The sequence below is a fragment of the Anarhichas minor genome, unplaced genomic scaffold (genome assembly GCF_050575085.1).
Source record: "Anarhichas minor isolate MPS153535 unplaced genomic scaffold, ASM5057508v1 ptg000017l, whole genome shotgun sequence".
NCBI classification, from domain to species: Eukaryota; Metazoa; Chordata; class Actinopteri; order Perciformes; family Anarhichadidae; genus Anarhichas; species Anarhichas minor.
In genome coordinates, this window is record NW_027466463.1 from 3,714,524 (window position 1) to 3,727,822 (window position 13,299).

Consider the following 13,299-nt stretch of genomic DNA (forward strand, 5'->3'; position numbering starts at 1 on the left):
TGAAAAATAAAGACGTTTGGTTCATTCTTTAAGCCTAATTTAATTTAACTACCTCATTGATTTAATTGTCACACTTAAATCCTGATTTGAATGGTTAAACAGAAGAGGTCAAAGGGCCGAGATGAGAAGATATAATGTTGGTCAAATGCAGTGGTCCAAATAAAAGGACTTCAGTTTTATTGCCATTGAGTTACAGAAAGTTTGACTCTAGGGAAAGAAATTGAAAATATCCTAATCTCACAAGACAAGAGCACAAACCAGATTAATTGGCTCTCTTTCCTTCTTTGCTGCCATGTTACTGGTCTCGTGACCCCTCAGGTTGATCTCTGGAGCTGTAGGCGGATGCAGACCGTCAGAATGAATTGAGTTGGGAACCAATGCAACAGACTACCAGCTCTTTAGCATGTTGGACACACCAGCATGACACTGTCTCGTAATTTCCCATCCAATAACACTGGCCTGCAGAAGACTGCTGTGGGAGGAGGGCTGTTGAAAACTGCGACCGTGATAGGAGAGAAAAAACATGTCAAAACAAGTCAAATACTCTCCTAAAGGCAGAAACCTTCAGAGTTAGTGCTGGCATTGCATTGTGATTACATTCCTGTATTTGACTTGTAATGCTGTATGCAGGTTTCCGTGGATCCTGGTTATACCTGGACCATGGTCTGGCCTCCTGCTGTGTCATAATCATTGACTGTGTTGTAACTCTGTTATGCTGTTAATTCTGTACACATGACATCTATCACACTTCTGTCCATCCTGATAGAGGGATCCCTCCTCTGTTGCTCTCCCTAAGCTCTCTTCCTCTTTTCTCCCTGTTAAAGTTTTTTTTGAGGAGTTTTTCCTGTTCTGATGTGAGGGTCCTGGGACAGAGGATGTCGTATGTGTAGAGATTGTAAAGCCCTCTGAGGCTAATTTGTAATTTGTGATTTTGGGCTATAATAAAATAAATTGAATTGAATTGAATTGAATTGAATCTCAATTCTTCTGATTCTTCAGTCTGCAGTTTATCTGCTCACATGATTTCCATCATCACAGCTTTGGCTTACAAGAGCTGTTCTAAAACACAGCACTCTTCTGTCCAAAAATGACAGAAGAGTGCTGTGACGTTTCCGTGGTCAGAGAGAGGACTGAATCCATCCTCAGTTTGATTAGATTTCATTTTCTTTTATAAACTGTCACACGTCACAAAGACTATTGTTGAGGTATCCACCAAAAATCCGAGACACACCACACCCAAAACAGATCTCTTTATTCTTCCAGTTAAATAATAGATTCACCAATTGATTAATCGCCCTATTGAATTGAAGATTAAACAAATACTTGAAACAGAGTAAAACTGTGGTATGCTGTGTACTGCAGATGAACTTTGATGCTACCTAACACCTCTGCGAGACCCTAAAAAGAGCAACAGCAACGTTCTGTGGTTTGGGCATCTGGCTGACACTTACACATTGGATATTTTTATGCATATTTGGGTTTTCACGCCTAACTGACAAATATAAAACAGGACTCTGAATGACACAAATATAACAAGTAAATACATGATGTATACAACTAATGTAAATTAACCATACACATGAAATATCAGATGAAATAATCAGCATTAAATACATCTGTATCAATAACCTAGATAATTAACAAAAGCACAGGTAAATATGACTAAATCTATGGTTTAAACACACTTATACTGCCATCTAGTGGTAGAACGGGTGAACACTTACTTTGCGTGTCCTTACCGGCTACACTCTGCGTTCACTAAATCAACACAATACAGTGGACAAAGAAATATCAGTGTCAACAGCAACATTTATTTGAACACAAAAATGACTTTGATTAAACTATATCACGAACTGTATTGCATCAAACAATGTACCGATTCATCGAAAAGTTGATTCTTACTGTGTACATGGATAAATGAAATTAAATCGCTACTACTGCTGCTAACACACTCCCATCGGCCCAGGATTATTTATTATATAGGATTATTTATTTTTGTATTTTCTTCTAATGTTACCCTGGTATGTGCTTGCATCACAGACTATATAACGTTAAGCATTTCTTGCATAAGGTCATTATATTGCCTTCATTTTTATTTTGAAATATTCTTATTTCCGGGTTACATGTTATGCTCTGCGTCTCGTTTTAAAGGAAAAAACAAAAAAGGAACGAAATTCGGCTCGTTTTTGACTTTGGTTCTCTGGTTTTTTCGTTTTTGAATTTAGAAACCAAAAACGGAGAACGAGAACGAGAATACGTTGTTTCGACTGAACGGTAAAACAGACTATCAAAACGTACACGGACTGTACACGGACCATTCTATGTTTTGAACCGTGGGGGCAGTGAAGCTCCACGCAGCCTCGAGGCAGCCGGAAACAGGAAGGAGAAGATGCAGAAGAAGAAGAATAACAACAACATCGACATGGCTGCCGACAGCGATGTGAGTTTCTTTATCCGAGTAACTTCAACTCGTTGCAGGAGGTCTACGTAGTTGTCTTAACGTTCAACGTGAACCTGTTTCTTTGTCTTGCAGCCCGAGTCCGAGGTGTTCGAGATCACCGACTTCACCACCGCGTCCGAGTGGGAACGGTGAGCGAGCGTCTATCTGACGAGGACCACTGACAGTTTAGACTGCTATTACACACTAAGTTCTACTTATTATTATGAGTAGTTAGTATTATGAGCTGCCACCATGACACACACACACACACACACACACACACACACACACACACACACACACACACACACACACACACACACACACATACATACATACACCACACATACATATACGGGTTTTCCATGGTCCCGATCAGTCCACTTCAGCTAACCCATCATGACATATCGTTCGGCTTTCTGACTCACTGTGGGTTGGAGCACACCTCTTCTAGAACATGACCTCGCTGACCCACACAGACCTGGAACTGTGTCGGTCTGGCGTCTTCTCAAACAATCAACTGATTGTATCAAATCAGTTTCCGGAGTTTCATGCAGTTCAACTGAATTCATAGTGGTAGTTGAACCTCATCACTGTACTAGTTTTGAACCAGGATGTCCTGTATTGGCGTGCCAGTGTAGGGTTGGTGACCTGCAGCCCTGAGGTGTATAGGTTGGTGAATGAAGAGCAGTAGCAGTGCAGACTCCACGAGCAGACAGGTTACAACAGAGAGATAGGATGCCTCCAGCCCACAGACTAGAGATAAGCCCTGCTCTGTCTCTATAAAGTGTATGGACCAACCATTTGACTAATTATAATGGGTGTAAACATGCATGCATTGTGTGCAACACATTTACAAGTGTTATAATTGGTTCTTTCAATTAAATTAAAGTTTGTATAGCACAATACCACAAATTCACCTCAGAGGTCTTTACAAGCTATGACGTCCTCTGTCCTTGGACCCTCATATCAGAAAAGGAAAGATTTCTCCCCTAAAACATTTAACAGGGAAAAAAGGAAGAAACCTCTGGGAGAGCAACAGAGGAGGGATCCCTCTATCAGGATGGACAGAAGTGTGATGGATGTCATGTGTACAGAATGAACAACATAACAGACAACACATATGATTATGATGAGAGTAGTAGTAGCAGAAATATTAATAGAAAAATTATGACTTCTAATAATAACAGCAGCAGTGGAAATAATAGAATGAGAGAATAAAAGCAGTAATGGTAACATGACTAGTCTAGGCCTATAGCAGCTTATCTAGGGGCTGGTCCAAGGCGTCCAACAAAAGCAGTTGCTGTGACAGGCCATAGGCTCAGTCACCATTGTGTTGCCTCATTCTGCACTAGATATTGACTCGGCAGACATTTATTTAAATGAGAATCTTGGAGATTATTACTGAAACAAAAGTCTGTTATCAATGCGTGCCAGAATAGACTACTGTGTTTATCCAACCAGCTGCTGACGCTCATTTGATCTACTTCAAGGTTCGTGTCCAGAGTGGAGGAAGTGCTAAATGACTGGAAGCTGATTGGGAACTGTGCAGGAAACTCGACCCCAGAGAAGGTATTGTACTCTGATGAAGCCATACTTATTTAGCTGAACAACACCAGTGAGCAGTATGCTGCCAGTAGCTTCTTCACCTTCACTCTGGTGTGATGCTTCATTATTTGATCACAGGGTGAATTCACCAGCGGCACCTGGGGGGAGAAGTCTCAGGATATTCAGTTTGCTGACTTTAAGTTCTACATAAGTCATTACTTCCTGAAACAAGAATGTGAGCAGGACAATGGGAAGGACCAGCTCGAGGAAGGTATGCGTATGTCGAATGTGCCATAACATGGAGGACACCTGATGAGTTAATAGCAATGTTTTAGCAGTTGCACTTTAAGTTAATGCTCACCGTTTTTTTCCCCACAATTCATTATCTATATATTCCCTGTTTCCCATGTAACTATAATGGCCTTACAGTATTAGTCAAAAGTTGAGAGGTGAGAGAATGCACACAACTCGTCCCTCTAACAGTGAGTGTGTGGCGTACCTCTTCTTCTTGAGTCCAGATGCCTTCCCCTTGGCAATGCAGGACCTTCTGTGTATGAACAATGACTTCCCTCCTCGAGCCCACTGCCTGGTCAGATGGTGAGTTCTATCATTCGTAAACGCGTTGACATTCAGTCCTGGTTGCTGTAAAATGTTTTACATGCAGCAGTTCAGCAATCAGATTTCAGCCAGACCCCAACCTTATTTTGGGACATGGCTTACTTGTTCCAACTGTAGCAAGATTCTGCTTCCTGTAATTTAGTTTATTTCGTCAAGCATTGACTGTCAGGACGGTGGGAGCACAGTTCTTCCTTCCATCGGTATGTGTCTGAATTTTACAGTCAACTTAGTGTCCTCGGTCATTTTTAATTGGATTATGAATTAAGTCGGCATTACTCATCGATGGCTGTTTCTCAACCAATCAGAGCTCTGATGGCAGGGTTAATAATGGGGATGTCATCTTCCTGTAATTAGTACATCAAATGTTTAATGAAATACTTTATAAGGCTTATGTTGACTAAGACTAAATATAAGCAAATACCATGCTTCTGAGATACAAACTGGTTGCTAAAGAAAGACCAGGTGTGAAATGATAAACCTGACCCGCCAGCTGGTTTGTTACACAGAACCATGTAAGAAGTCCTCATTGGAAACCGTTTGGAAAAGCCCGGGCACTTTCAACAAAGATGTGACAGATGATTGGATGAACCATCAGTCAATCAAACTCTTACTGAGGCCAGTCATGAGAAGATCTAGAAAAGCCTTCAGTGTCGTTCTCTTCTTTCAATGTAGAAATACTCTCCAGTTCTGAGAGAACTGATGCTATAGCAGCAGCTACGTTAACCTCTTCAGGAGCCGCCATTGTTGTTTAGAACCAACAGTCTCCTCTTTGTGTCTTCACACACAACTGAGCCCGCCCCTAGCTGCCAGCAGCTCCTCACAGGATGCTGATTGGTCCGTGCTCGGTCTTACTGGACACTAACGCATTACTTGAAGCTAGATTTCAGTGTGATATGTGAACCTGCTTTTCATGTGATCTCCTCACATCCCATGAATCCAGCTGCAGTGTGAGGTCATTGAAAGATAGCTAGGTAGGGAAAATGTTCTGCTGTAACTGTGCCTCCGATGACAGGTATGGTATACGAGAGTTTGTGGTCATCTCCCCTGGAACCAACTGCGAGGCGATCATCAGCGAGTCCAAATGCAATCTGCTTCTCAGCTCCATCGCCATCTCTCTGGCCAACAGTGGCAGGTGAGAGTTCATCACTCAGGGCAGTGGGCTGCTTTGCTCTCAAATGTTTGTCAGTTTTCTGTGTTAGTCCAATGTGGGAAGAGTAGTTCTAATTCTTACTGTGACACTACATACAACACACATGTTCTTACAATCTATCTAGCTCAGGGTTTGAGACAACAGACATACAAATCTGTTTCCTGTTCTTTCACATCAAATGACACAGTGTAAATACTTTGATTAACTGTTACAATATTCGCCTTTTAGCTGCCAAGTCACAACATAATCCCCACAATTAGCCACATGATTGGTCGAGCCTCTGTGGGTTCCCACCCTGACTGGTCTGGCTCTTCAGGCACTGTCCTTTGTATGCCTTCAGTGACAGCCTCCGTCATAATGCCTCCTAACAACTCCAGCGCATTTCTTCAAAAACATCAGCTTGAAGTAGTCAAAGGTCAAATGAGTTTTGGGCCATAACTCAAGAATTGATATGCTAATTGTGTCAATTCAGCACAAATGACACAAACGACATGGATGTGAACTGTTACTGGTCTGGTTGGCGGAGACACTCATCCGTGAGGCGGTATTTGTTGTTTGTTTTAGTTTTAGATTATTAACTTGTTCAAATCTTGTCAGAAATCCCAGAATGCACAGCTGAAAGACCAGATTTTAATTTCTGACAACAGTGTTGAATATCTGAAAAAAAGTTGGAAAGTGAATCTCTGAAAGAAATGGTATTGAATGTGCAAAGGAAGTTTCAAATGGGACAGATTAGTAAAACTGAAAACATTACACTGTAAGAGTACTGATTAACCTATTATATCACCAGGCCTTGGCATGTAGTTGATGGGTAAGGGATTGGACATTCCTTTAACCAGCACTTATTCACTTCATTTAAGTCTTATGTTCAAATGTTTAATCGTACTTTCAAAATCATTAACAGTGATAATAACATGTGGGCGGTGTCCAACAGATGGAACACGTTCAGTTCTCCATTGTAATGCCTGCTTCTCTTTGTCTTGTGCTCTCAGCCAGGTGCCCATGTTTGTGCAGATCCAGCAGAAGTGGAGGCGGGTGTATGCTGGAGAGTGCCAGGGTCCAGGTGTGCGCACTGACTTTGAGATGGTCCACCTCCGTAAGGTGCCAAGCCAGTACAACCACCTGTCTGGCCTGCTTGACATCTTCAAGTCTAAGATCGTAAGTTTCTTCCATCGACTCGTTTCTTGGTTTATAAAATATCTAAAGTCAGCCGCGTGCTTTCTTCAAGACAGTCACACGGCTGAATGCATATTTCCATCATGGATCGCCATCACAAAAATATATATCACCCAATTTCACACCATCAGTTCATTTAATAATATAAAGTAAAACCAGAGTAATGATCTAAATACTTGACCACACACACATACACACATTATTTGCTGAACATACAAAGAGTACATTATTAGTTTCATTTTTATTGTATTTTTGTAGTGTGGCTGGCCTGACCCTCTTTATCTCACTATAGCTCATAAAAATAAATAATAGTAAGTCTAATAATTAAAGGTCGAGTGTGTAAGGTCAAGCAAGATTTATTGGCAGGAATGAAATATAATATTTTTAACTATGTTTTCATTAGTGAATAGTCAGCTGAAACTAAGAATTGTTGCGTTAACGTTACCGTTGAACATCTAGGACATCGAGGGAAATCTGGAGCTTCAGCTGCAAAAAAAAAAAGCAGACAATTTCGAATTTTTCTCCTTGGCTCTGGACGAGAGCTGCGATGCCCGCGATGGGCAATTATTTTTCCCCAAGGGGCCACATGAGAAACAGGGACTGTTGTGGAGGGCCAGACAAATAGCCTGAACTCAATCCTGCTCTATATTATTCCACCTCTTTATTAAAAGCAGTAAATTGTTTGGTTTTGATGAGCTGTGAGTGGTAAGAGTAAATGTTATGATCAGTGGTGGAATGTAACTAGTATATTTGCTTAAGTACTGTACTTATGTACAAATTCAATGTACTTTACTTGAGTATTTCTATTTATTCAACTGTGTACTTCCACTACATCTCAGAGGGAAATATTGTAAGTTTAACTCCATTACATTTGTCTGCCAGCTTTAGTTACTAGTTACTTTGCACATTGTAATTTTTCAAACCCTTCCTAACTCCCCAAACTGAACAACAGAGTATAAAATGAGTTAAAATGAGCTCCACCTTAAACATCTGCAGCAGGAATAATCCAAACAACATATACATTTGTAATATCCATATATAATAGTAAAACACTGACGGGGATCGTGTTTTTGCAAAATTAGTACTTTTATTACTATAACTATTACTATACAAATGACCTCTTTCTGTTTTTCCGTTCAGTGGAGAAATCTAGTCTTTGTTGGGCTTGAACGAGTGCACTGAAGTCAGGTTGAATGTGTGAGGTGAGATGTGAAGGACAGCTGACAGCTGATCGTCAGTGAGAGAGGATCTGGATTTGTTCAACTTCATCACAGAGAATGTTTGTTCACAGATGTAGGTTGATCCAAAGAGAACCAACATCTTCTGAGCATGTCTCCTCGTGTGGAAAGTTCTCCTCTTTGAGAGAAGAATAAAAATCCAGCAGTGATACTGACTTAAAGTGCTCTGCAGTCCTGCATCAGACTGCAGGTCAATGAGTTGGAGCTGAACATCACTGGGAGCATCATCCACACTGCATGTGAAGGGAGAAGAAATCATGTTTCACTCTCAACTGTTTTGAAGTCTTGAAATGGCCTTGTAAACTCACCATGCAGTGCCCCTAACATGGATGAGTACTTGTGGAGGTGATCAACTGATGGTGTGGCTTCTTTCAGGGTCTGCAGGTGGGTGAGAGTGTTACCTGCATCTGGCTTGAAAGAAACTGCAACTTTGTCATGAAAGCCTTCACCAGGCTGTACATGTGATATGCAGAGAGGCCCTTGCCTTGCAGTTTGGTATTCAGATCATTCATTAGTGCAGTCACATCAACAGCAAATGCACAATCTGTCATCCAGTTTACATCGGAGAGCTCTGGGATGTTCTTGCCTTTCTTCTCACAAAACTCTCGAATCTCTGCTCTGAGGTCCCGAACTCTTTGAAGCACTTTGCCCAGACTGAGCCACTGACAGCTGTGTTCAGTCTCACGCTCCTCCAAGAGTGCAACAAACTGTCTGTGATTCAATGCTCGTGTCCGGATGAAGTTAACTGTTTTAGTTACAACATCAATAACGTGGTTAAGTTTTAGCACTGATTTACACAACACATTCTGATGTATAATACGATGCAAGAATACACATTTCAGTTCTGGGTTTACTTCAGTCACTTTATCTTGCATCCGCTTTAAAAGTCCGACATTTTTCCCCGTCAGATTTGGACAACCATCGGTTGTGACACATGCCAGTTTGTCCCATTTCAGTCCCAGCTTGTGGGAGCATGCATTTACCTCCGTGAACACATCACTCCCCGCCGTCGTCCCTTTCATTGACTGCATTGCTGCAGCTCCTCTGTAATCTCGAAGTCTTTCGTTATCCCACGTACAAAGATGAGTAACTGGGCTGTGTCGCGGACATCGCAGCTCTCGTCCAGAGCCAAGGAGAAAAATTCGAAATGGTCTGCTTTTTTTTTTTTGCAGCTGAAGCTCCAGATGTCCTCGATCCTCCTCGTTACGGTGCGCCCGGAGAGCTGCACATTCTCTAATGCGTCTGGAGGCATAGTAGTGCAGCAGAGTCCACCAAACACTCTTTGATAAACTCCCCATCAGAGAATGGCTTACTGTTTTTTGCAATTTTGTGGGATATCACAAAGCTGGTCTTGGCGGCTGCATCCCTGGATGTGTGAAGCTTGGTAAAAAGGCCTTGTTGCTTTTGCAGCTTAGCTAGCAAAGCCTCAGATGTCCGTACCCGCTCTGCATCAGTCAAGTTTTCGTATTTCTCCGCGTGTTTCTTCTCGTAATGACGATTCAAATTGTAATCCTTCAACACTGTGACTTGTTCTCCACAAACTAAGCACACGGCTTTACCTTTGACTTCAGTAAAAAAACACTTTAAAGTCCATGTTTTGTTAAAAACTCTACACTCTGTGTCAGTCTTTCTTTTTTTTAACACAAGCTGACATTTGTGAGGGCTAACAGCTAACTCACATCTTAAACGCAGTTCGCCAACACATTGCAGTGACGCGGCTGCTACACGTTCACTAACATATGTACATTGAGAAGAAAAAAAACAACAAAAGTCGCCTTCAAAATAAATGCAATGCAGCTCTATTCTGTGCATGATGTACACTTATTTACGTTTTATTCCTAATTCCCCAATGACATCCCGTGGGCCGTACAATGCCCAGGTCTGCCTTAGAATGAGCTCCTCACATCTACATAGGGAGCGGGTCCTCTTCAGAGTCGGCCATGTTTCTACAGGAGCCCTGAACGGACAAACCAAACACTTGCTCTAGAGATACTTTCATGTGTTTATGTTACCTGAAGGCCACCGTAGTTCTCTTGGCAAGGGAGGGGTATTCAATTGGTTGTAATCTGCAAACCCACCACTAGATGGCACAGAATCTTACACACCGCCCATTTAAGGCTTTAACTATTTATCGGCTTTAAATATTAGGACGGACACACACACATCAGCAGAAGTAGGGATTCATAAGATGACAATACAACATCTGAAATAGTTCTCTCTCTGTTGAGCAAAAACATCTGAACAGATCTGAAGCTCAACTCTGATTCTGTTATATAGTTTTCTATAAATAGTAAACTTCTGATCAACCCATATCATTTTCAGACTTAAAATAACAACTTCCGATTAAGGGACACCCACTTCTGCTTTAAACTCCGCCCATTCCGAGTAAGGGTACGGATACAGATAATTCAGTTGGTTGAACAGACGCAGATGCAGATGCTGGTGTACTCGTTCATCACTAATCTTTTCCTTCCGTTTTTGTCCTCAGGGTTGTACCCTGACCCCTCTGCCTCCAATCAACATCGCCATCCGTTTCACCTACATTCTCCAGGACTGGCAGCAGTATTCGTGGCCACAGCAGCCTCCAGGTGGGCTCATGCGCAACAGAGGAGGATGTGGTTACACGTTACCAAATAATCTCATGATTGTTGCAATAATCGTCATTTAATAATGTCTACATTTGCTTCACATTGATGTATTAACTCCTTTGTATTCAGTAGATGTTGGCGTAAGTGAACTTTGTGTCTTCATGTCACACCTTTATTTTTCACTTAAATGTTTTGATACGTTTGATATGATTTTTATTTATGTTTTTAAACTCTCTAATTTCATTTTGGCCAACACCTCCACCAACAGCCACAAAGGTGTTGCATGCATAGTGTCCTAAATAATTCCCTCGTTCACTCATTCACTGTTTCCTACACTCAGTGGTTTACTCTATAATCTATGTTGACGTTTGAGATGGTCATTAACAGGGCTGTGCTGGTATACTGGCTGGTTAAAAGTATATATTTTTTGTTTTGCTCTACACAACTTTCATCAGGTACATTAACAAGCATGACAACAGCTTCTTATTTATAGCAGTAGATGCTGCATAAGTTATCCAGTCAGACAAATACACCTTCAACACATCACTCTGTCAAAAGGTTAGAAAAAGACCACACTAGTCAAATGAGTGCATTACAACATCCATGTAACGACTTCAGAGCGTACAGAAAGCACAGTATTGAAAAACACGAGTTCAAGGAGAGACTAATCATAATGTTGACTTCAGAATGGAGCTAACCAGACAAAGACACTGAATACCCAGATACGCTTTAGTAGTACTACGAGTAGCTGTAAATAAACGATACCGTCACATAAATGAGTTCATCGCCAGCATAAGCAAGACCACAAGCAGTTTCATGCTGCTCGTCACTTTTGGATGACTACAGTTGTGTGTTTTGTTTGGCTCTCTGCAGACTTTGACACACTCCTTGGAGGTGAGGTGGGAGGGGTGGAGTTTGGGAAGCTTCCATTTGGAGCCTGCGAAGAGCCAATCAGGTAAAGGCACTGTAACTCAGATAAACGGTACATTCCAGAAAACTCACAGTACATTATAAACATCTGAAATGGATCTGAATAAACATAAGAATGAATTGTTATACAATGAATCTCTAGATCTCTGTGCAAAACAAAATGAAATGAATTACTTTGTCTCTGTTTCTGGATCTTTTAGTGAGCTTCATCTTGCAACCACTTGGCCTCACCTGACGGAAGGCATAGTTGTGGATAATGATGTGTACAGGTAAGGTGTCCTGGATTCTCTATCTGGACTGTGTCTGCCTCCACAGTAACGCCCTGTTTTCATAGATAAATAGATGGATACTTTATTTGCTTGTCCTAGCAGCGGTACATGAAGAATATTTTCTTAGCCTATTTGCGCGCCAACAGTTGCTGCCTGCTGTTAAAAAAGGAGCGCCTCCCACCCAGGAGGCAACCTCCGGTTCTGTAGAGTGAAGCCGATGCGGAAGTGTCTTAAAGCTGCATTCTCTCTAATGACCACCAGGGGGCGACTCCTCTGGTTGTATAGAAGTCTATGAGAAAATGACTCTACTTCTCTCTTGATTTATTACCTCAGTAAACATTGTAAACATGAGTTTATGGTCTCAATCTCTAGTTTCAAGTCTTCTTCAATACAGCATGATGTTCATTTAGTACATTATGGTCAAACAGACCATAAAGCAGGGGATGCTTTAGGGCGGGCTCACTGTGATTGACAGGTCTACCAGAGACGTATACGCTGTCTCTACGTCACTCCCCCTCAGTCCAAATTCATTGGTTGCAAAAAGATGGCGACGGCCAAATCGCTGAACTGGAGGCTTCATAACGTCCACAAACCAATGGGTGACGTCACCATGACTACGTCCACTTCTTACATACTTATGGTCCCGCTAGGGCAGGAACTGACGAAGCTCCCAGACAAAAACAGTGTCTCAAACACCAGGAGCACAAGAAGAACTAGTCAAGTGCATAATGGTGGTTCTGTGCTGCTAGCGAAACGAAACAAACTGCCCTAGAACTAAAACATATTACAATAACAAACAAAGACAGGACACTTATTCATGCTGTTCTTTCAAAGATCTCATATTGTTTACTCTGGAAATATTTTGACCTTGCTCTATTTAAACTCAAAGGAAAAAAGGAAAACTTTGTAAATGTACAATGCTGTCCTACTGTGGCTGTCCTATGGGAACATGTTGAGTGTCACTTTGCGTGATAAATGAACGTTGTAACAGCCACAGCATATGATGACCTGCCAGCCATCTAGTCAGTAGGTCTGACACAGTGTTTTCTCAAAGCAATTTTTCATGGGCTTCAACCAAAATTAGTCAACAACATACACAAAAACAAAAGTATGTTTTAACCAAATATGCTCCCTCTCTTTGTGTGACCCGGCAGTGACCTTGACCCACTCCAAGCTCCTCACTGGTCCGTCCGAGTCAGGTCAGCTGAAAACCCTCAGTGTCTACTGGGTAAGATGAAACCCTTGATGTCCAGTAGATATTCTTTCCTGTAAAAAGATGTTTCACATCATCCTGTTTAAAGAATGTTTTAGGTTAGGAAGTGTTCTTACCCTGACTTCTTCG

General features: G+C 41.6%; 1 protein-coding gene and 1 pseudogene across 2 annotated transcripts in view; one reads left to right on the forward strand and one right to left on the reverse strand.

The window, feature by feature from the left end:
* Nucleotides 1-2,357: 2,357 nt before the first annotated feature.
* The window catches only part of rab3gap1 (RAB3 GTPase activating protein subunit 1), a 34,820-nt gene continuing 23,878 nt past the window's right edge, over nucleotides 2,358-13,299 (forward strand). Inside the window, exons 1-11 of one of the 2 annotated variants that reach the window (XM_076093008.1) lie at nucleotides 2,358-2,440; nucleotides 2,534-2,589; nucleotides 3,934-4,012; nucleotides 4,127-4,259; nucleotides 4,507-4,585; nucleotides 5,619-5,738; nucleotides 6,749-6,914; nucleotides 10,659-10,758; nucleotides 11,632-11,713; nucleotides 11,889-11,957; nucleotides 13,112-13,185. In XM_076093008.1, the coding sequence (XP_075949123.1) occupies nucleotides 2,390-2,440; nucleotides 2,534-2,589; nucleotides 3,934-4,012; nucleotides 4,127-4,259; nucleotides 4,507-4,585; nucleotides 5,619-5,738; nucleotides 6,749-6,914; nucleotides 10,659-10,758; nucleotides 11,632-11,713; nucleotides 11,889-11,957; nucleotides 13,112-13,185 (1,009 nt within the window). In that variant the 5' untranslated portion in view covers nucleotides 2,358-2,389. Of the gene's footprint in view, nucleotides 2,441-2,533; nucleotides 2,590-3,933; nucleotides 4,013-4,126; nucleotides 4,260-4,471; nucleotides 4,586-5,618; nucleotides 5,739-6,748; nucleotides 6,915-10,658; nucleotides 10,759-11,631; nucleotides 11,714-11,888; nucleotides 11,958-13,111; nucleotides 13,186-13,299 lie in introns of those variants that run through there. The other variant, XM_076093009.1, reaches the window with a different exon arrangement.
* On the reverse strand, nucleotides 8,327-9,192 carry LOC142952166 (general transcription factor II-I repeat domain-containing protein 2A-like; annotated as a pseudogene).